The 21,779-nt window shown below is 50.8% G+C and overlaps 1 protein-coding gene across 7 annotated transcripts in view; it reads left to right on the top strand.

Moving 5' to 3' along the window:
• The window catches only part of AZIN2 (antizyme inhibitor 2), a 43,002-nt gene that overhangs the window by 2,868 nt on the left and 18,355 nt on the right, over positions 1-21,779 (top strand). For 2 of the 7 annotated variants that reach the window (XM_064589513.1, XM_064589516.1), the window contains exons 4-10: positions 1,399-1,571; positions 3,091-3,264; positions 11,356-11,528; positions 12,482-12,616; positions 13,424-13,589; positions 14,989-15,151; positions 16,376-16,488. In XM_064589513.1, coding sequence (XP_064445583.1) covers positions 1,399-1,571; positions 3,091-3,264; positions 11,356-11,528; positions 12,482-12,616; positions 13,424-13,589; positions 14,989-15,151; positions 16,376-16,488 — 1,097 coding nt within the window. Of the gene's footprint in view, positions 1-373; positions 723-1,398; positions 1,572-3,090; positions 3,265-11,355; positions 11,529-12,481; positions 12,617-13,423; positions 13,590-14,988; positions 15,152-16,375; positions 16,489-21,779 lie in introns of those variants that run through there. The other 5 variants (XM_045898151.1, XM_045898155.3, XM_045898150.3 and 2 more) reach the window with 5 other exon arrangements.

The following is a 21,779-nucleotide window of genomic DNA, read 5'->3' as shown; positions in this document are numbered from 1 at the left end:
GGCACCCGGGAGAGGAGGTAGTCAGAGATTTCCCAGAGCAATCAGGAAACCTCCTGGCTTCCTGCCCGCTCGCTAAGATGCAAGATCCAGGACCTAAGCTTCCCAGCGTGTAGGCGCTCGGGATTCTGAGGCGGCGGCTCTGCAGGTCCCACTTCACGGTGTGGGGTAGCGGTGGAGCCCGCGGGGCTGGGAGGATTGAGGCTTACTCAGGTTTGCCGAGCAGGGTGGCAGAGCTGAGTGCTTTATGTCGGAATCGACCAATGGGGTGGCGGCACCCGGTTGCCAGGGCTACGGAGCGGGGAGGGGCCTGGGCGCCAGGGGCGGAGCCCGGGCGGGGCTTATATAAGCGGGCGGCAGGCGGCAGGCGGGGCGTGGGGTCAGTGGCTGCTGGGCGGGCGGGGCGCAGGCCGCGGGGCCCGAGCCGGGGGGAGCGGGCGAGCGGAGGCGCCGAGGATCCGATTCACTCGCTGGGGAGACCTATGGGCCGAAGCCGTGTAAATGCGTTTTAAGGCGAGTGCGGGGAGTGGCTCGGGGAGCCTCCGGGGGCAGGCGCCCTCGGCTCCAGTGCTGACCTGCCCCCGGCCCCCTTGCCTCCTCTCAGCAGGGGCCTCGGCTCCGCAACTGCCACTCCTCCTTGGGGTGTTGCACAAGTTTCGAGGTCACCGGCGACCCCCCCTAGCAGCGCGCCTGGCTCTGGCCCCCGCGAAGGAGGACGGGGCTTGGTAAGGGGGTGTGGGGGGCGGGTCCTCGGCCCTGCACTCGGGAAGGCTCACCCGGGCAGAACCTCAGCCTTCGGTTCCCGCCCGGGAGCCCACGACCCCTACCCACCATGTGGCCCCATGCACGCTTAGAATCCTAGCACGTCAGGACCTGCCCCCCCCCCCCCATTTACAAACGGTGAAACTGAGGCTCGGAGAGGGGACAGGGCGTACCCAAGGTCACGGAGCGGGGGCGGACTCGAACCTAAACTCCTGCTCTGGGGCTGAGACTCCTTGGTGGGGCCACTCCCAGCCTCTTTAGTTGGGCGTGGTCAAGACAGAGGGTCCCCTGAAAACTTCCGCACCCGAGCTTCTTGGCTTTCCTGCTCCCTCTCGTTCTTTCCCTTTTTGCTAAAACCCGAATTTCATAACTGGAAAGGATCTCCAAAATAATCCATCCATTTTACAGATGGGGAAACTGAGGCTCGGAGAGGCAGTGACATCTTAGGCATATTATGCCTTGTCCCAGTCAGGATTCCTGGTCGTCCCCACCCTTCCCAGGGGACCTAAACTCCGCAGGCTTGTGCTGGCGGTGGGGTGTGTCAGGACTGGGCGCCCCGGCTTGGGGAGGTCAGAGGGGCAGCGGAGGGCAGCCCCCCCAGGGGGCCCCCTCACTTTACCAACCCCCTTCCCCCTGCAGTGTGTTGCATACTTTCTAAGGCGGCCTGGCGGCGGCTTCATCCAGCCCATCGGCTCCTCCTCCTCGGCATGGCTGGCTACTTGAGCAAAACAGACTTTGTGATGGTGGAGGAGGGCTTCAGCACCCGAGAACTGTTGGAGGAGCTCACTCTGGGGGCCTCACAGGCCACCGCGGTGAGGGACTGGGAGTGGGGGTGGGTCTTTTGTTCCCTGTGCAGGCCCAGCTGCCTTCTCTGGAAGGACCCCTGTGGCCCTCATCTTCCTTCATATTTGGCGTTCAGTCCTTGCTGTTGGCCAGAGACGGGCTCATTTGACCCCCATTTCTTTGTTTTTGCCCCAAACTTTGTTCTTCCTGCCTGCCCTGCCCTGATGAACAGCACCACCACTATCTACCCAGCCCTCTGGTCAGAAACCTGGGAGTCCGGCTTCCCCTTGTCATCAGGGCACCACCAAGCTCCTTACACCACCCGCCGGGGTGCTCTGCCCGGCCCTGGCTTTGTAGTTCAGACCTCATCTCTCTAGGGGCCCACTGACCTTCTCCCTGCCTCATCCCACCGGCTCCGACTCCATCACAGCCATGCTCAAGCTCAGAATTGTCTGGCGGTCCTCCACCGCCTGCAGGGTCAAGCCCGAGCTCTGCCTTCACAGCCCCGCTCCCAGCTTTGCCCACAGTGGACCATGCTCCGTGGGAGCTGGCCAAACGACCGCTCTGTTTCCCGATGACACCATGTGCTGTTATCACCCCTCTGCCCAGGCTATTCCCTCTGCCTGGAATGCCCTTCTGCTGGCCTCTCTCGCCCTTACCTATTTCTGTCCTTCCTCATTACTCATCAGTGTCACTTTGTCCTAATCTCCCAGGCCGATTTTGTATTTCCTTTTCTCTGTGGCCTCCACTGCCTTGTGGAGGAACTCCCGCGGAGCATTTATTGAATGGGCCTGTCATTGCGCAAAGCGTTGGCTGTCTTCAAGACCCAAGCCCCTTCAGGGCTGGAACCCTGTCTGGTCAGCTCTGTCCCTTAGCATCATGTCAGACACCAAGTGGGCTTCAGTAAAAAGAAGTGTAGCATAAAAGGGAAACCGTTCCAGCGAGCGTTGAAGTAATGCCGTCTCACCCAGAGCCTCGTACATGTTTTGCCCTCAGCAAATCTGTGATGACCGGTTGCTCACGGGCATGGGTCGCAGCGGCGGTGGGACTCACGCAAGGCTTCAGCGAGCGCCTACGTGTGGAAGGCCGTGGGCTGCAGGCCATAGCTTTGGCCTGCAAGGAATCTATCTTTTTTGGAGAAGATGAATGTATATAGTTCCGATACTTTGAAAGCATGTGCAAAATGCAGTGAGAGCATTAAAGGCAGAGTTAACGGCCTTATTGTTTGGGGGAGGTGAAACTTGAAGGTAGACTGGGAATTTGCCAGACCCGAGTGGGGGCAAGGGGATTCTGCGCGAAGGGCACGGTGGCAGCAAGAGCTTGGAGGTGGGGAAAGGCAGCCGTGTGGGGCTGGAGCTGGAGCTGCGGTGAGTGGAGGAGGGGCGGGAGCCAGATCACAGAACCCCGAATGCAGGCCTCCTGTGCAGAGGACTGTAGGGTGGCTTGGTGGCCAGAGCCGGGCCTGGGGCAGGTTCGCCGGGAGGACGGCAGGTGGCACGCACCAGGAGGGAGCCGAGCGAGGGTCTCACATTCACTCTTCTCGCGCAGGGTGACGTCGCTGCCTTCTTCGTGGCCGACCTGGGTGCTGTGGTGAGAAAGCACTTCTGCTTCCTGAAGTGCCTGCCTCGAGTCCGGCCCTTCTACACGGTCAAGTGCAACAGCAGCCCCGGTGTGCTGAAGGTCCTGGCCGAGCTGGGTCTGGGCTTCAGCTGTGCCAACAAGGTGAGCCCCTGCCCCCCGCCGGCACAATGGCCCTCGCTGCCTGCTCAGCACGCACGAGGTTGGGGTGCTGCCTGCGGGCCCTGGGGAAGCAGGGGTGATGTGCCATTGGCCCCTGCCCCCTGGGACGGGCCACCCACTTGGGAGGGGGGTTGAAGGGATGAGGGAGGGAGAAACAAGCATGGAAGTTCTAAACGGGAAGCCGTGTGTGTGTGTGTGTGTGTGTGTGTGTGTGTGTGTGTGTCTCTGGGTAGGTGGGTCACCTTTTTAATGGAGATTTTCAAGCCTCTTGGCAAAGAGCTAAACATGGTATTCTTCTAATGAAAACAAGACAAAACAACAAAAATACCTTCTTATCATTGTTTTTTTTCTTTTATAGTCTTAGTAATGTGTGACAGTACATTTTCTCAACTAATCCTTTGAGAATTCTGTTGTGTTGCCAATTTTTCTGCCTTTCTAATGAGATTAATGCTGTTGACTTAATTCCCCTCCTGCTCTCTCTAGATTTACTTTGCTTATTTACTGTCGTTCTCTAGTTGTTGAACTCCAATGTGCGGTCAGTGTATAACTAGGTTGACAATACAGTGTTGAGTAAGACAGCCTCTGCCGTCTTGGAGTTGAATGCTTCGCTCATCTATTTTCTTCCTGTTCTTAGTTGATGAAAGGCTTCAAGCTTACAAAGTTTCCTCAGAGTACCGCTTTGGACATATTTATTCATTCAGCAAACCTTTTTTGAGCACCTACCAGGGGGCACGTTCTATTCCAGGTGGGGATTTAGCAAGCGAACAAACCAAACTAAGTCAAACAAAAAAGGCTCTTCTTTCAGGGAACTTGCTTTCTAAAAACCAAATAAGTTAAACAATGAAAATCTATATTATTTTAGATGGTCAATGGTAGGGAGAAAGTTAAAGTGGGGAAGGGAAGTAGGAAATGTTGGGAAGGAGGATTCTACTTTTATGTAGTCTGGCCAGGGAAAGCTTTGCTGAAATTTGAATACAGACCCGAAGGAAGCAAAGGATCAAGCCAGGTGGATAACTAGGGGAAGAGCTTCCAGGCAGAGGGCACAGCAAGTGCAAAGGCCCTGAGGTGAGAACAAACCTGGTGGGCGTTGCTTTGTGAATTTGTCATTACTATTATTTTTTTTAATGGTTAGTAATGATTGTTTTGAGGGGAACTCCTTTCAAATCCAGGTCAACAGCATGGTTGAGTGTTGTGAGGAGGATTCTAGAAAGGGACCCTGGAGGAGAAAGGAGGAGAGCTAGCCTGGGCAGGATGACAGGGGTGGAGGGATTCTGGGTGGGAAAGAGGTGTGCACTATGGTGGGATGGTGAGAACAAGCAGGTTAACCTTTCTCAAAGACGACGTTAACGCTCTTAGTGATAGGTGAGTCTCTCCCCATTGTCACCTCAAAACCCCCTTGCATTAGCCCTTGCTTTGCACACCTAGATTCATGTGTGTCTCACATCAAGCCCGTGAGGTGCGTAGGGAGAGAGATGGCCATTTTACAGTCGAGGAGACTGGGGGCCAACCGCGCGCAGCTTGCTGGTAGCAGAGCCTGGACGTCCCCCTGCAGGCATGCCGGGGCTCGGCTCTGGGAGAAGAGGGAGGGGCTCCTTTTCCAGCCTTCTTGGTCTAGGGGTGAAGAACAGGACTCAAACCCCCTGACTAGTCCTGTGTGTCTGGAAACCCAGAGGTGGGGCCCTGTGCTTGGCCATCTGGCCTCAGGGCTGGCCTCCAAAGAGCAGAGTTAGAGGGTGGTAAGGGCTTAGACCTTGAAGTCTGCAGGGATGTTAAAAGCATGTACTGTTGCTGAGTGCTTCTGTCCTGCCAGGCACTTTGCCGATCGTTTTCTGTATATGATCTCATTTTATTCTCGTAACAACCCTGTGAGGTAATTATTACTACCCTGATTCTGACAACAGCCCAGTGAGGAAGCATTTAACAGACTGGCAAGGGGGCGCAGGGGGAGAGCGACTCGCTGGGAAGTGGCCACGTGAGTAGGGCCAGCAGCAGTGGGGTCTCCAACTCTCTCGCTGCATCTTTCCCTTGGGGAGGGCAGGGCAGAGCTCAGCCCCAGCTGGTGACGATTGCCTTCCTAACCCCCAGGGCCGACAGAGGCCACGCCCCCTCCCTGCAGGTGGGAGGAGCCGGCTTACTGAGAGGTGGATCGAGATGCACAGCTTCTCTTGAAAGGCCGACGCTGCCCTCTTCTGGTTGGCCATCCCTAGTGGCTCCGCTTAACATTGGCCGACATTGACCCAGGGCCGGTGTGAGCGGGGCGGTAGTTATGCCATGGACAGGTCAAGGGCACAAGCCACACCTTGCGTGGGGCTCTGGTCCACCCACCCACCTTCCCAAGGACTTTATGTCACCTCCCCTGCCCCCATCCTGCCTTCTCTTGCTGTCTCTCTCAGCATCCTCCCATCCCCTAGCCCAGTCCCATGCTCCCTCTTTGAGGCCAGAGTTGTCTACACTCGCCTGTATGTGTGCATCTGGCTCTTTCCCTTAGCCCCGGCATCTGAGCCATGCGTCCCCATTTCCACTGTCACTACTCCAAGGAATCTCTTACTAACATCCCCAGCGATCTCCAAGATTCAGTAAGTACTTGATTTTAAACATGCATTTTGAATTATTCAAAGAATGCATTGATTCATTCACACACACATGTAGGCCTTCAGCTTTCTGTTTCCAGAGATAATCACCGTTATGAGTTTGAGTTTGGTGGGTATATGGTGTTTAAAAACTGGGTACAACTATGATCCATAGAAAATGTATTAAATGTAAAAGATGTTTATGTGGTGGGTACTGTGTCGCAATAGCTTTAAACTCGGCAGGTGTTGAAGATCTGTCCATCCTGTCCATGCATTTAGACCTTGTCAGGGACACTCCTTGGTCCTCTTATTTTCCGGACTCTCAGTAACATTCAACACAGCGACTGTTGTTGTAGTAAGAACATTGAATGTGAGGGGCGCCTGGCTGGCTCAGTCGTTAAGCGTCTGCCTTCAGCTCAGGTCATGATCCCAGGTCCTGGGATCGAGCCCCACGTTGGGCTCCCTGCTCAGCGGGGAGTCTGCTTCTCCCTCTCCCTCTGCCCCATCTCCCTGCTTGTGCGTGCACATGCACCCTCTCTCTCTCTCTCAAACAAATAAAATCTTAAAAAAAAAGGAACACTTACCTTGAGATCTACCCTCTTAACACATTTTTGTGTGTACAGCACAGTATTGTTGACTATAAACACGGTTCTGCAGATCTCTAGGACTTCCTTCGTCTTGCAGGACAGGAACTTTATACCCACTGAAGAGCAACTCCCCATTTGTGACAGATTCTTTTTAAAGACACTCAACAATAACCTATGCTGCTAGTTTTAAAGACTTCAGACGTCAATCAGCTGAATGGGAGTGCTGCTCTGTACCTGCCCCCCGACCCCTGGGAGAGTCGACACCTTCCCTCTGTACAGACACGGGTTGCAAGACAAGGTTTGCCATGACAAGAATATATATATATATATATATAATTTATTTTTTTATTAACATATAATATATTATTTGTTTCAGGGGTACAGGTCTGTGATTCATCAGTCTTACGCAATTCACAACACTCACCATAGCACATACCCTCCCCAGTGTCCATCACCCAGCCACCCCATCCCTCCCACCCCCCACCACACCAACAACCCTCAGTTTGTTTCCTGAGATTAAGAGCCTCTTACGGTTTGTCTCCCTCTCCGGTTTTGTCTTGTTTCATTTTTCCCTCCCTTCCCCTGTGATCCTCTGTCTTGTTTCTCAAATTCCTCCTATCAGTGAGATCATATAATACTTGTCTTTCTCTGATTGACTTATTTCACTTAGCATAATACCCTCTAGTTCCATCCACGTCATTGCAAATGGCAAGATTTCATTTTTTTGATGGCTGCGTAATATTCCATTGTATATATATATACCACCTCTTCTTTATCCATTTATCTGTTGATGGACATCTGGGCTCTTTCCATAGTTTGGCTATTGTGGACATTGCTGCTATAAACATCGGGGTGCATGTGCCCCTTCGGATCCCTACATTTGTATCTTTGGGGTAAATACCCAGTAGTGCAGTTGCTGGGTTGTAGGGTAGCTCTATTTTCAACTTTTTGAGGAACCTCCATACTGTTTTCCAGAGTGGCTGCACCAGCTTGCATTCCCACCAACAGTGTAGGAGGGTTCCCTTTTCTCTGCCTCCCCGCCGACATCTGTCATTTCCTGACTTGTTAATTTTAGCCATTCTGACTGGTGTGAGGTGGTATCTCATTGTGGTTTTGAGTCGTATTTGCCTGATGCTGAGTGATGTTGAGCACTTTTCCATGTGTCTGTTGGCCATTTGGATGTCTTCTTTGCAGAAATGTCTGTTCATGTCTTCTGCCCATTTCTTGATTGGGTTATTTGTTCTTTGGGTGTTGAGTTTGATAAGTTCATTATAGATTTTGGATACTAGCCCTTTATCTGATATGTCATTTGCAAATATCTTCTCCCATTCTGTTGGTTGTGCCGTGACAAGAATATATAATCTATGTGCTGTTCCCCCTCTTCTGGACGTGTCCTTCTTCCTCCCCTCTCTGCAGGTCCTGGGTACCCGACTTCCCTCTCTCTCAATGAGAGAGCTCCTCTGGATTCTGTCTCAGGCTCCCTTTCTCTTGTAAACTCTCCCTCCTCTTAGGGAATTTCATCTCCTCCCACCACTGTAAATACCATCAGTATGCCGCCACCTCCCACATTTTGATCTCCAGCCCAGACCTTATATCTCCAGCAGCTGCCGGGATCCCACAGGATGCCTGGAACCCGGTGTGTTCCAACACGTTCACCATCTTCCCCTTGGAGAAGGGCTGCTTGGCCTGCTGGGCATGGAGTCAGACAGCCCCACAAGCCAGCCACCACCAGGCTTGCCGGCCCTGCCCCCAGATCACCTCTCCCCCATCTGTTCCCTCACCCCGGACGATTGCGACCAGTCCCCCCAGAATCTTCTTGGCCCTTCCTGAGTCCGTGTTCACACGGTAGCCAGAGTGATGTGCGTTTAAACCTTGCAGTTAAAGTGCAAATCTGACTGTGCCATTTCCCTCCTTGAAACCCTTCCAACGGATTCCCTTGACTCGCAGGATGAAATATAAATCCACATCAGCCATCTTGGTCTCCCTGTTGGCTCTGCCCACCTCCCTGCAACCTTATCTTCCCCCATGGTGCACCCTCTGCCCAGGTCACTCCAGTGTTCCCTGTTCCTTGACCAGGCTGAGCACATTCTGCCTCAGCCCCTCAGCCCAGACTGCTTCCTGCTACCAGAACCATTCTTTCCTTCCCTCTGGGCCTGGATGAGGCCTCCTGTGGAGCTCAGCTTAACTTTCTGACCCTCAGAAAGGCTGTCCTTGGCTCCTCACATCCGGGTCCCCCATCCGGCTCTCTAGTATCCTGTGCTTTTCCCTCAGGGCTCTGCGTTTGTAACTCCTTCATTATTTATCGCTCATTTGTTCTTACCTATTTTCCCCACTGCCTGAAAGTTCCACAGGGTCAGAAATTTGTCTACTTTACTCACCACTTGTTTTCTTTAGCACCAGGACAGAGCCTGGCATCTCAATGGGTGCTCAAGAAACACTTGTCAGCTCAGCTTCGAGGTTGAATTCTCCATCACAGTACTGTGGTTAAGAGCTCGTGTGCTGAAGTCTGACAGTCCTGGGTTAGAATCCCAGCTGGGCCACTTACAAGCTGTGTGACTTTGGACAAGTCACTTCACCTCTGAGCCTCTGCTTCCTGCCTCATAAAATTATCATGAGGATTAAATAAAGATGTACATAAAATATTTAATGCTATGGCTGTCATATGGAAACCCTTCAGTGAATAACACTAGTTATCATGTAAGTGTTCTAATCAGAGCTAAATCACAAGCCCCAGATTGCTACCGCGGCTTCCTCCTCTTACCTCATATGGTGAAGCCGGGAGCAAAATCACATTTGCACATCCACTCAGACTCAGGGACTTTGGAAGCCAGCTGTGGGGGCAGCAACTCCAGCTTCATCCCACTCTGCTGCTTGCTGGCTGTGTCTCTGCAGGCAGGTGGACTTCTCTGAACTCAGTGTAGTCCTCTGTAACGTATGGCCAGTGCATACCTCACGGGACAGTTCAGGCATCACGTGAGAATGCACGTAAGTACCGCGTGCTGAGAAATTGCTACATTAAAATTAGTCTTATTAGAAACTCAGGATGGCTAAAGATGGCCCTGTGTCTCCCACGGTGTTTCAGAACAGGCTTCCTCTTGACTTCCTGCCCTCCATCATCTCAGACTTGAGTTTGCAAGCTGGGTCTGCCTCCTCCCTGCTGCGTCATCTCACTGAGTACCAGGTTCCTTCTCTCTAGAGCGGAGCCAGGACCCCTCTGACGGGGTTACTGTAAGGAGTAGATAAAGCAGTGAATCCAAAGCAAGGGTTCGCAGACGATGGATGGTCACCAGATCCAGGCCACTGCCTGATTCTGTCAAGTTCTATCGGATCACAGCCATACTCGTTCACTCATGCACCCTGTCTGGCTGCCTTAGTGTTGAATAGATGTCACGGAACCTATATGGCCAGGGCGTCTGGGTGGCTCAGTCCGTTGAGTGTCTGGCTCTTGGTTTTGGCTCAGGTCATGATCTCACGGTTGTGAGATCAAGCTCCACTCTGGGCTCTCTGCCTGGCATGGAGTCTGCTTTGGATTCTCTCTTCCTGTCCCTCCCCCTCTGCCCCTCTGCCTCCCCCTCTGCCCCTCTCCCTCCCCCTCTGCCCCTTTGCCTCCCCCTCTGCCCCTCTGCCTCTCTCCCTGCTTGTGGCTTGCGCATAAGCTCAGAGGTGCTCTCTCTCTCCCTCTTTCTAAAAATAAATAAATAAAATCTTAAAAAAAAAAATTAAAAGAACCTATATGGCCCACCAAGCCTAAGTAAACTATTTGCTCTCTGGCCCTTTATAGAAGTTTACTGACATCTCATTCAGTGCCTGCTTGTGGTAGGTGCTCAGGGACAATGGTTGCTCTCATCATCATCCTTGTCTGTACCATTAATGCAGCAATCAGGTGGGACAGTGTTCTGTAAAGGTGAGGAAGAGGAGGCCCTGGGTTGGGGGGAGGGGCTGGCCAGAGTCACCCAGTGCAGCCCCATGCACACAGCAAGCCTTGGGATGTGGGATGACCTGTGTCAAAAAGACTCTTGGTCTGGTGAACTTTCCAGTACATCAAGGAATATTCTTTTTTTTTTTTTTTAAGATTTTATTTATTTATTTGAGAGAGAGAGAGAGAGAGAGTGTGTGCAGGTGGGGGGAGGGGCAGACAGAGAGGGAGAAGCAGACTCCCCAATGTGCAGGGACCCTGAGATCATGACTTGAGCCGAAGGCAGATTCTTTACCGACAGAGCCACCCAGGTGTCCCCAACAGGGAATAGTCTTTATTTATTTATTTTTTAAAGATTTATTTATTTATTTATTTGACAGAGAGAGCAAGAGAGGGAACACAAGCAGGGGGAGTGGGGGAGGGAGAAGCAGGCTTCCCTCTGAGCAGGGAGCCCGATGTGGGGCTCGATCCCAAGACCCCGGGATCACGACCTGAGCCGAAGGCAGACGCTTAATGACTGAGCCACCCAGGCGCCCCAGGAATATTCTTTAAACATTAAATCTGTCAGGAAAATGTGTCAGGTGCCTATTGTTAGGGCTATCATGACTCCATGTAATGTCTTTGAGTGAATTAGAAAATGTACCCATCCTTGAGGCACTTATTATAATGAATATACTGATTTTGTGAGACTGAGATGCTTTACTGCCGGGAAGTTGTAACAAATATATAAATCTATAGTGGATTCTCTATGAATGGGACCTCCCTCCTCTCAATTGTACAGTGCGCCACCTGCACAGCTGTCTACGGCAGCCTTGTCTGTCAAAGAATGGTGAACCGGCGTGAGTCCTGATTTTCACATATCTGTTGTGTACAAATGAGGCCCACTTCTTAGGGACCTCCCCCTGCATAGCTATGACTCTGCCTCTCATTTGTGCTTCCTTGACTTCTGTGGGCCCGGTAGGCCCTGAGCCTCCTCACCATCACCTTTGGGACCCCACAGGCAGAGATGGAGTTGGTCCAGCGTATTGGTGTCCCTGCCAGTAAGATCATCTACGCCAACCCCTGTAAGCAAATCGCACAGATCAAGTACGCTGCCAAGCATGGGGTCCAGCTGCTGAGCTTTGACAACGAGGCGGAGCTGGCCAAGGTGGTAAAGAGCCACCCCAGTGCCAAGTAAGCAGAGAACCACTTGTGGGGAGGGCTGTGCTGAGTGTGAGGGCAGAGGGGGAGGGAGGAGTGGCGCTGGAGCAGAGGACCCTGCCCTGGACCCAGCCACATTCCCAGGAGTCAGGGGCGGGCGCTCCTGGACTGGACCCAGCAAGCCGGGGCCTGATGAGGGCCAAGGAAGAGATTCTGGGGGTCAAAGTCACAGGCTGAGGGAGCAAGAGGAGGGTGGTCAGGAAAGCTGCATGGAGGACGTGGCCTTCAAGGTGGGCCTGAGGAGGGAGTGGAATTAGCGGAGCGCATCAAAGCACAGAATGCGAGGAGGTCGGAAGCGGCTGGGGGCGTGTGAGGGATGAGCAGAAATTTGGTGTGGCCGGAACAGACCCTGTGCGAGGGGTGAGGGCAACCGTGATGGCTGGTGGGTCACAGTCCCAGGGCAGGGGCCTGATGCACAGGGGCTTTGGCGGGGGTCAGGGCTGGACGTTTTGCTCTGGCTGAGGCTTTCATGCGGTCGCCTGATGCCATCGGGGGCTCTAGGGAGGGCCTCCTCGGGGTGATGGGGAGGCCGGGGGGGCCACTCTGGTTCACCCAAAGCAGCTTCCATTTTGTCGGTTTTATGTGACATTGGGGTTCTCAATAAGACTGTGTTTAAAAAATGGTTCCCCTCATACAAGAAAAGTTGGAAAAGCCTGGCCGGTGTAGAGGCTGATTCGGAGGAAGTGGAGCTGCCGGGGAGAGCTGGTGAGGTCGGGACCAGGGCAGGGGCTGCGGGATGGGCCCAGAGACGTTTAGGGAATGGAAAGGACGGGCCTCGGAGGCTGACTGGCAGTGCAGGGACAGGAAGGGGTGAGGGCCCCGTGGGGTGGGCGGCTCTGAGTTTATACCCCTGTTCTCCGAGAGGACGTGGTTGGGATCGGGGGGGTGGGGTCCATGCGGCAGAAGTGCGCTGTGTATCTCCTCAGGATGGTTCTGTGCATTGCTACCGATGAATCTCACTCCCTGAGCCCCCTGAGCTTCAAGTTTGGAGCGTCGCTGAAATCCTGCAGACACCTGCTGGAAAATGCCAAGAGGAGCCACGTGGAGGTGGTGGGGGTGAGGTGAGTGCCCGGAAGCCCCACCATCCCTGTCATTGGTATCACTGGTGTCATCCCTGACACCAATACGCTGTCATTTCCCAGGAGTGAATCCATTCTCTATGAGACCTCCCTCAGGGCCTCCAAGGAAGGCCTGTCCCTGGGCCTAGAATCCTGCCATTGGAGAGTTTCCTCTCTTTGGAAAGAAAGTGTGGAGTGTCCCATTGCCTCAACCCCATGGTTCCTCAGAAGATCTTGTCCCAGGAGGCCCCAGGAGGTACCTGGATTTGCAGGAGTTATACCAACTTATTATAGGCTACAGGTTGTGCAGCCACATCTTTGCTGCGCTTCTTTGCTCGCAGGGATAGGGACGAAGTCGTGATAATGACGTAAGAGTATAGCTTTCATTTATTCTGTGCTTAGGATATGCCAGGCACTGTGCTAAACGATTCAGGAACATTATCCCACAGCCTTGTGGGACCTTATCCCTACTTTATAGATGGGGAAATGAAAGCACAGCGCTGACTGAGAGGAACGTACGGACCTGGCTGACTCGGGCCCTGCTCCTCATCCCAGATGGCTTAGCCCCAGTGGCAGCATGAGGGGATGGGAGGGACACCAAGTGCTAAGGGACCTCGGATCTAGTCTCTTGCCCACCCCTCACTTGCCCCGTGACCCTTGGCAATGCATTTACCCTCCGGGCCCTCAGTCACTATATCTGCAGAATGGGCATGATGCCCATTGTGCCTGTCCAAGGCTGCTCCCGGCGGGGGCTGAGGCGGTGGCACCTGGGGCCCTGCATGTAAGCCGAGGGTCTTCTTCCCTTCCCAGTTTTCACGTCGGCAGCGGCTGTCCTGACCTTCATGCCTACACTCAGTCCATCGCAGATGCCCGGCTTGTGTTTGAAATGGGCGCTGAGCTGGGCCACGGGATGCACATCCTGGACCTTGGCGGTGGCTTCCCTGGATTGGAGGGGGCCAAAGTGAGATTCGAAGAGGTAACCCAGGGTCAGAAGTGTGGTACTGGGCTCTGCGGGAGGTGGGGTGGGCATACCCGGCACTGTTGAGTGGGTCCCAGGCATGGCATGCTGTGCTTGATGCTTTACCCGGATCATCTTATTATTAGCCCCATGTTACAGCTGAGCAAACTGAGGCTCCTCGAGGTTATGTCACTTTCTGAGTCTACGGCAGAGCTGGCCACACATCCAACACTCTCTGACTCTAGTCCATGCACATATTTGAAGCTTAACCAGGCCTATTTGCATAAGTCCTGAAACTCTCTGAGGGCCTGGCATGCTCTATTCTCCCTCAGGTGAGCTGATGAGAAATCAAACGGGAGGGCAAGGAAAGGAAAAGCCCACCTTCTGTCTGCTTCTTTCCATCTGAGATGAAATCAAGAAAAATGTGCCCCCGCAATCCCCATTCCAACCACTAGGGGCCGCCTCTCCCTAATAAGAGCCAAGTCCTGGGACATCCGCATCTCAGGATTGACCCTAAGAAAATAATCCCCCACAGACGCAAAGAGTTAGCCCCAAAGATGAGCATCGTAGCAGTGTTCGTAACAAAAACCCAGTGGACTTTCCTGGTCCGTCTAACACTCGGGAAGTGGTTAAATTATGGTACATTCGTATGACTCCCATGTGAGATCATTCACGGAAGTCTGTTGAGTAAAACAGATTATAAAACATGTATAACCTTATCATGTTTATAATAAAAAACAGTGTTTGTATAGAAAAAGAATTAAAGGAACTACTCCAAAAAGTTAACAGTGATTAACAATCTGGATGATAGAATTGCGGGTGATTTTGATTTTCATTCTTCTCTGTATTTTCTGTGAAAAATGTGTCATTTAACACATTGGTCATTTATGAAAGATCTACATCAGGGCTTCTGGAACCTGAGTACCAAGTGTTATGTTAAGAACACCTCTTCCCAGGGCGCCTGGGTGGCTCAGTTGGTTAAGCGACTGCCTTCGGCTCAGGTCATGATCCTGGAGTCCCTGGATCGAGTCCCGCATCGGGCTTCCCTGCTCAGCAGGGAGTCTGCTTCTCCCTCTGACCCTCCCCCCTCTCATGCTCACTTTACCTCATTCTCTCTCTCAAATAAATAAATAAAATCTTAAAAAAAAAAAAAAAAGAACACCTCTTCCCATTGTGGGGGCGTTGAGGAAGGTGATTTACACAAGCATAAGGGTCTTGACCCAGCTCCGTCTGCCTCCTACATCAGGAAGCCTGACCAACTGTCTCTAGTCCCCAGTCTGGGGTCTTAGTAGCTGCCAAGTGCTTCTTTCTGAAATCAAAGAAGCTTTCAAGAAATAGACTTGCAGCTATAGCAAGTCCTCAGTATGTAAACCCCCCATTTCACACATGTCATTGTCCCCCATCCCTGTCCCACCAGATTGCTTCTGTGATCAACTCAGCCTTGGACCTGTACTTCCCGGAGGGCTGTGGCGTGGACATCCTTGCCAGGCTGGGGCGTTACTATGTGACTTCGGCCTTCACCTTGGCAGTCAGCATCATTGCCAAGAAGGAGGTTCTTCTGGACCAGCCTGGAAGGGAGGGTAGGTGCCAGGTGGGCAGCAGAGCCCTGTTTTTTCCCGAAGCTAGGGACAGTGGCTGGCTGAGCAAGGTCCGGTTTTAGGGGATGGGAATCTGGAGGATGGATCCTTTCTTTAGGGAAACTTACAACCAAGTCCCCTTACCCCCAAGACACTTATTTAGTGTTAGTTTTTCCTATGCATGTTTACATTTTATGAAGATTGAGATCAAAACAACCTTAGGGAGAACAGATACTTTATTAACCCATTGTACAGATGAGAAAATTGAGAGCCAAAGAGAATACAAGTGAATTGCTTAATAGTAAAAAGTACAGCCTGCATTTGACCCCATGTCTCTCTCCTCTCCAAAGTATAGGCTCTTACTCATCCTACTGCTGCTCATAACATAATGAAAATAATTAATGACAACTTATATTTGTCTAAGCCTACTTTATAGATGACAGAACATAGTTGAGTCACTAGCCCAAAGTCACATAGCTGGTGAGGGGCAATGCCTGGATTCAAGCTCAGGCCGGGCTGACTCAGGGTTCTCTGCCCACATTGCAACATCAGCACTCATCCCTGCCCTTCCAGAGAGATCAGTCCTTCCAGCAGCCCCTTGAGTGAGTGGGGTCTGGGGCTCTGATCTTGGAGCCTTCTGCTCCAGGGTCCCAGGCAGGAGAGCTGAGGTGTGTCTTCCCCTGAGAATCCATTTGGAGGGGTGGTGGGCTCCAGGTAGAATGTCTTCTGTGTGTGTGTGTGTGTGTGTGTGTGTGTGTGTGTAGAGATGACATTCTTCTGGCTTCCTTTATAAATCTGGGTAATTACCGTATTAGTCCAGCCGGGAGACCTGGTTTCTCATTTCAGCTCATGCATTGCCCCGTGAGGGGGCTGTGAGGGTGGTTTACATACTGAGGACTTGCTATAGTTGCAAGTCTGAGCGAGCGGCTTAACCTCTTGGGGTATCGAGTTTGGGTGGGCTGCTCTTTGGCCTTTGCTGGGGCATCCAGGGGCTCAGATGCAGGCAGGAAGTATGTCCTGTGCAGGGGTGCTCACCTGCAGGGGTGAGTGCACCACGTGAACCTCATGTCATAGGAGGCAGCAGGATCCACCCCATAGCTGAGGAAGGGGCAGCCTTTTTGCTTCAGTTACCCATCATCCTTGCTGAGCCTCCCATTGTGCCAGCACCCCGCTCCCACCCCCTCACACTGCTGCTTGTGCTGCCCCTGACCCCTCCCCTCCCCACAGAGGAAAATGGTTCCACCCCCAAGACCATCGTGTACCACCTCGGTGAGGGCGTGTATGGAATCTTCAACTCAGTCCTGTTTGACAACACGTGCCCTACCCCCATCCTGCAGAAGGTGAGCCTACCCCACGTGGGCCTCTTTTCAATCGTGTGTGTGTGTGTGTGTGTTTAAATAACATTCTGGGGGTGTTTTTATCTCATTTTAAACAAGTAAAACGTGTTCATTGTAGAAAATGGCGGGATGATGAAGATCACCCGTAATCCCACCATGTAGAGATAGACTCTTTGAACATTAGATTTCTTTTTAGTCTTTAAAAAAATGTATTCTATTTTTAAAAATAAAGTTGGATTGTATTGTTTTGTAACTGCTTTTTTCCACTCAGTATGGATGGGTATAGCTCTTTCTATGCCGTCAGCTCTTTGACAACATGCTTTTTGAAGACTACATAGTATTTTAATCCATCTAACCTAGTGGTTGGTTTGCTATTTTCAAGTGTTGTGAGTATATCTATCTTGACGTCCATGTCTGATCAAGCCCTGGAGTGAATTTCTAGAAGCAAAAAGAAACAGTTCATCTTTAATGGGTTTTTCCAGGGTGACAAGGGAACAGGAATGGACAAAGAGGGGAAAGAAAATCAGACACACCATTGTAGTTTCGCATCTCCAGGCCTTTGTTGTGTGGCCCCTTTTCTGGAAGGGAACTTCAGTGCCTAACGGGCACCCAGATCATCCTGAGCTCTCAGTGTGTTTTTGTTTTTCTCTCTTTTTCCACCCTGTCTAGTTTTTTAAGACCCACTCAAATGTCAGCTCCTCTTTGTAGCTCTTCCTGCCCCTTATCTATCACAGGCAGAAGGAGCCCCCCCCTCCACCTCCACCTCCACCTGCCCATGCCATGACTTGATTATGTCCTCGTTCCATAGCTGGGTTGTTCAATGTGGTTTCCTCCAGCTAGTCTGAGTAAGCCTCCCTGATGTGCTCAGAAATTCAGTTTTCCACCGTGATGCACCAGTCCTGCCTGCATTCTTGTGGTTTCCCACATCCGACCGCACTGAGAAAGGACCAGGTTGGCCTAGGCCAGCCGAGCCCCAGGTCACACAGCAGGCGGCAGCTGCTTCCCAGGTCCTGTCCCCCTCCAGACCCCCTCCACCTTCCAGTGCCCCTTTTCCTGTCACATGCCGTCCCTGACCCACTCCGCATTCCCTTCATCAGCAACTCAGATGAGCAGGACTGTGGGCCCAGCTCATTACCACACCCCCCATTCAGGGTCTCCATTTTGATTAATTTCCAGTTGGTATTCCTGCCTTGGACACCAGGATGTTACTGACCCTTTTTGTGATCAGTCCTGTTCCTCCTCTGGACGCTGTTGAAGTTTCATACTTTGGGCTGTCAACCACTTACCAGGTCCAGCCATGTGACCAGATCCAGGGTGGGGCCCCTGGCTGGTGGTGGAGGCAGTTGACGACATACACAGTAAATTAGCTGCAATTGTGTTGGGTGTGTGTTAGAGGGACCCAGCCTGGCTGGGGGTGTCTGCATCTTCTTCCCCAAGGAAGGTCCCCTTCACGAGTCATGGTGGCAGCTTTGCATCCCTGCTCTTCATTCCCCAGGACTTTGTGTTTGGACCCCAGGCACAGAAAGTCCCATTAAACATAATCAATCCTTGGTTCAAAGTATACTTCTTATCGCTGGAGGCTTCCTGGCTCTTTTTTGTTTTCTTTCTTTCTTTTTAAAAATTTAATAAACATTTGAGTACTCTCAGTATGCAAAGCCCTATCCTGAGGCCTGCACAGGACAGTAGGTGAGACAGAATTGTCTACGCTCTGGAAATGTAGTCCTGCTGGGTAGGTGTGTGTGTGTGTGTGTGTGTGTGTGTGTGTGTGTGTGTGTGTGTGGGCATGTGGTGAGCAGTACGCAGGCTACAACAGTGTCATGAGAAAAGCACAGAAAACTACAGAAGAAGTGTTGCTGGATTTTTTTCAAAAATATTTTAATATATTTAAAAGGAAAGGACTTGAGAAAAATAATCCCATCATCAAATTAAAAATGAACAATTCCATAGTATCCCCTGTCATCCTCCTCATCAATGGTTTTTCTAGTTGATTTGCTGAAATCAGCAGCCAAAAAAGGTCCACATACTGCATCTGGTCGATGGTCTCTCTCTTAACCTATTGGTTTTCCCAAACTCACTCTTTTTTTTTTTTTTTTCATTATTTGTTGATGAAACTGAGTTGTTGGTCCCGAAGTTTCCTGCATTCTGGATATTCCTGATTGGTGGATTCCCTGGATTTCCCTTCGGTGTTATCAAATATATTATTCCATGCCCTGTATTTCTTTGAAACTAGATAGTTAGATTTCATGGTTTCAGTAGATTCCTAATCAGTTTTGGGGTAAAAAAGTTTCATGGGAGGACTTGTCTTTGTTTTTTTTTTTAGTAAAATAAGCATTCTTGTCATTTTACCACCTCATTCCTTTGTCTCTTCCCATGCAAAGTACCCACGATTTAGACTCATCTGTTACCATTTTTTTCATATAGGTTTTTTCTTTTTTTTTAAAATATAGGTTTTTTTTTTTTTCTATTGAGGTAAGAATACTTAACATTAAGATCTACTCTTGTAACAGATGGTTAAGTGTATGATCCTGTATATTAGCTACAGGCTGCGCTATAGCAGATCTCTAGAACTTGTTCACCTTGTAGAGTGGAAACTTTATGTCCTTTGATCATCAACTTCCCATTTCCCCCTCCCATCAACCCCCGACACCCATACTTCTATTCTTTGTTCCATGAGTTTGACTATTAGATACCTCATATAAATGCAAGCATGCAGTGTGTGTCCTTCTGTGACGAGCTCATTTCAGTTAGCATAATGTCCTCAACATTCATTCATGCTGCTGCATTTGCAGGATTTCCTTCTTTGATAAGGCTGATCATGTTCCATTATACGGATATGCTGCATTTTTTTTTTAAAGATTTTATTTATTTATTTGAGACAGAGAGAATGAGAGAGAGAACACGAGAGGAGAGAGGTTCAGAGGCAGAAGCAGACTCCCCGCTGAGCGGGGAGCCTGATGCGGGACTCGATCCAGGGACTCCAGGATCATGACCTGAGCCGAAGGCAGTCGCTTAACCGACTGAGCCACCCAGGCGCCCTGATTTGCTGCATTTTTTTAATCCATTCATCCATCCATGGACATTTAGGTCTTGGCAGCTGTTAATAGTGCTGCGATGAACACGGGAGTGCTTATCCCTCTTAGAGATCTTGATTTCAATTCTTTTGGGGGAATACCCAGAAGTAGAATTGCTGGATCACACTGAATTTTTTGAGGAAGCACCATCCTGTTTTCCACAGCGTCCGCATCATGCTGCATTCCCTCCAGCAGCATACCGGGGTTCCAGTTTCTCCACGACTTTGTCAACACCGGTCGTCTTTTGTTTTTTTTTGCTAACAGCCATCCTAACAGGTGTGAGGTGACATTTCACTGTGGTTTTGACTTGTATTTCTTTTATGATTAATGATGTTGAGCCTCTTTTCGTGTGCCTTTTTGCCATTTGTATGGCTTCTTTCACGTAGTGTTGTCACATCAAAGTTTATTCCTCAATGTATTTATAATTTTTTTTTTTTTAACTTTACAAAAAGGCTGTTCTAATGATGTAAACTTTTTGGACTTCTTCTTTTAAAATTTTTTTTAAAGATATTTATTTATTTATTTATTTTAACGATTTTATTTATTTATTTGACAGAGAGACACACAGTGAGAGAGGGAACACAAGCAGGGGGAGTGGGAGAGGGGGAAGCAGGCTTCCTGCTGAGCAGGGAGCCTGATGTGGGGCTCGATCCCAGGACCCCAGGATCATGACCTGAGCCGAAGGCAGACACTTAACAACTGAGCCACCCAGGCGCCCCTATTTATTTATTTATTTGATAGAGAGACAGCAAGAGAGGGAACACAAGCAGGGGGAGTGGGAGAGGGAGAAGCAGGCTCCCCGCTGATCAGGACTCAATCCCAGGACCCTGGGATCATGACCTGAGCCGAAGGCAGACGCTTAACGACTGAGCCACCCAGGCGCCCCCCTTTTTAGACTTTTTAAAAATCGTGCTGTCACAGTCTAAGATGCACCACCGCTGCTGTGTGTACCTGAGGCCCATCCTTGGACTGCTGTTTCACCCTGTCGGTGAGCATGCTGTGGCCGGCCGTCCACTTTCCTCTCCAGGTGCTAGGCTGTTTCTAGGTCTTCACTACTGTGAGATCTGCCGCTCTGAATATTCTGGTTTGTGACTCTGTGGAGTCGCTGGGCATAGATAGAGCACATGATTGTTCCGCCTCATGAGACAGTGCCAGACAGTTTTCCAAAGTGGTTGTACCACTTGGCGGTCCCCCGCTAGAGGCTGGGTAGATCCACGTTTTCCCCAATGCTTGGCATTGTCAGACTTCAAACATTCTCCCAATTGAATGGATGTGAGATGGTTTCTCCTGTCTTGATGTGCATGTCCCTGATTACTAATGAAGTCGGATATCTCTTTGTACATCATGCTGTACATTTATTGGACATACATATTTTCTCTTCTGTCAGAGACTTTGTAACCTTCCCTTCAGTTACTGCCCTTCGCATCCAACGCTCTCCAGCCAGCGGCCTGCGCTCGCTGCCCTTGCTCCCTCAACTCTCATTCCTTCTTCGAACCTTTCCAGTGGGATATTGATCGCACAACCGTACAGAAGATGCTCTTGAAAGTTCCTTGTGTGTGGCCAGCCCAGAGGTGGCACTTCTGTCTTCAGCAACTGATCTTCCTCCACCTTCATGCTCTTGGCTTTGCCTCTTCCTCTGTCATTCTTACCTTGCCTCTCTGGCACGTTCCCCGTGGCTTCACCCCCTGAATGTTGACTCTCAGGCCTCCATTCGCGATCCTCTTCTCTGCCTGCACGCATTTCCTAGGTGAGCTCTTCCAGGCTGAGGCTTTCAATATCTCCTACAGTCTCATCATTTTCAAATTTATTTCTCTGGTCTGGACCGTTCCCCTGAGCTCCAGACTCGTGTATCCACCTACCCACTTGCCATTTCTACTGGATGTCTCACAGGCACTCAAATTTAACTTGTTTAGAAATGAACTCTTGATTTCCAACCCAAACTTCTTCCTTCGCACAGTTTTCTCTCAGCAAACAGCACAGCCAGCCAGCCAGCTGTTCAAGCTGTAATACTTTGGCATTATTCTCGATTCTTGCTTTCTTCTCTTCCCGCACTCAGTTCACCTGCAGTTTTTCAGTCTAATTCCAAAATACACTTGGAATCCATCTAATTTCTTCCCTGCCACCATGGCAGGGCACAAAATGCCATCACCCCTTCCTAGGCTAGTGTGGCAATCACTAACTGGTCTTCTCGCCCCGACTCCTGCCTTCCTACTATCTATTTTC

The sequence above is a fragment of the Mirounga angustirostris genome, unplaced genomic scaffold (assembly GCF_029215605.1).
Source record: "Mirounga angustirostris isolate CCGP_5_RB_7025 unplaced genomic scaffold, mMirAng1.0.hap1 SCAF_4, whole genome shotgun sequence".
NCBI classification, from domain to species: domain Eukaryota; kingdom Metazoa; phylum Chordata; class Mammalia; order Carnivora; family Phocidae; genus Mirounga; species Mirounga angustirostris.
Note: the sequence above shows the minus strand (reverse complement) of the source record. Positions and strands in the feature narration are given on the sequence as shown.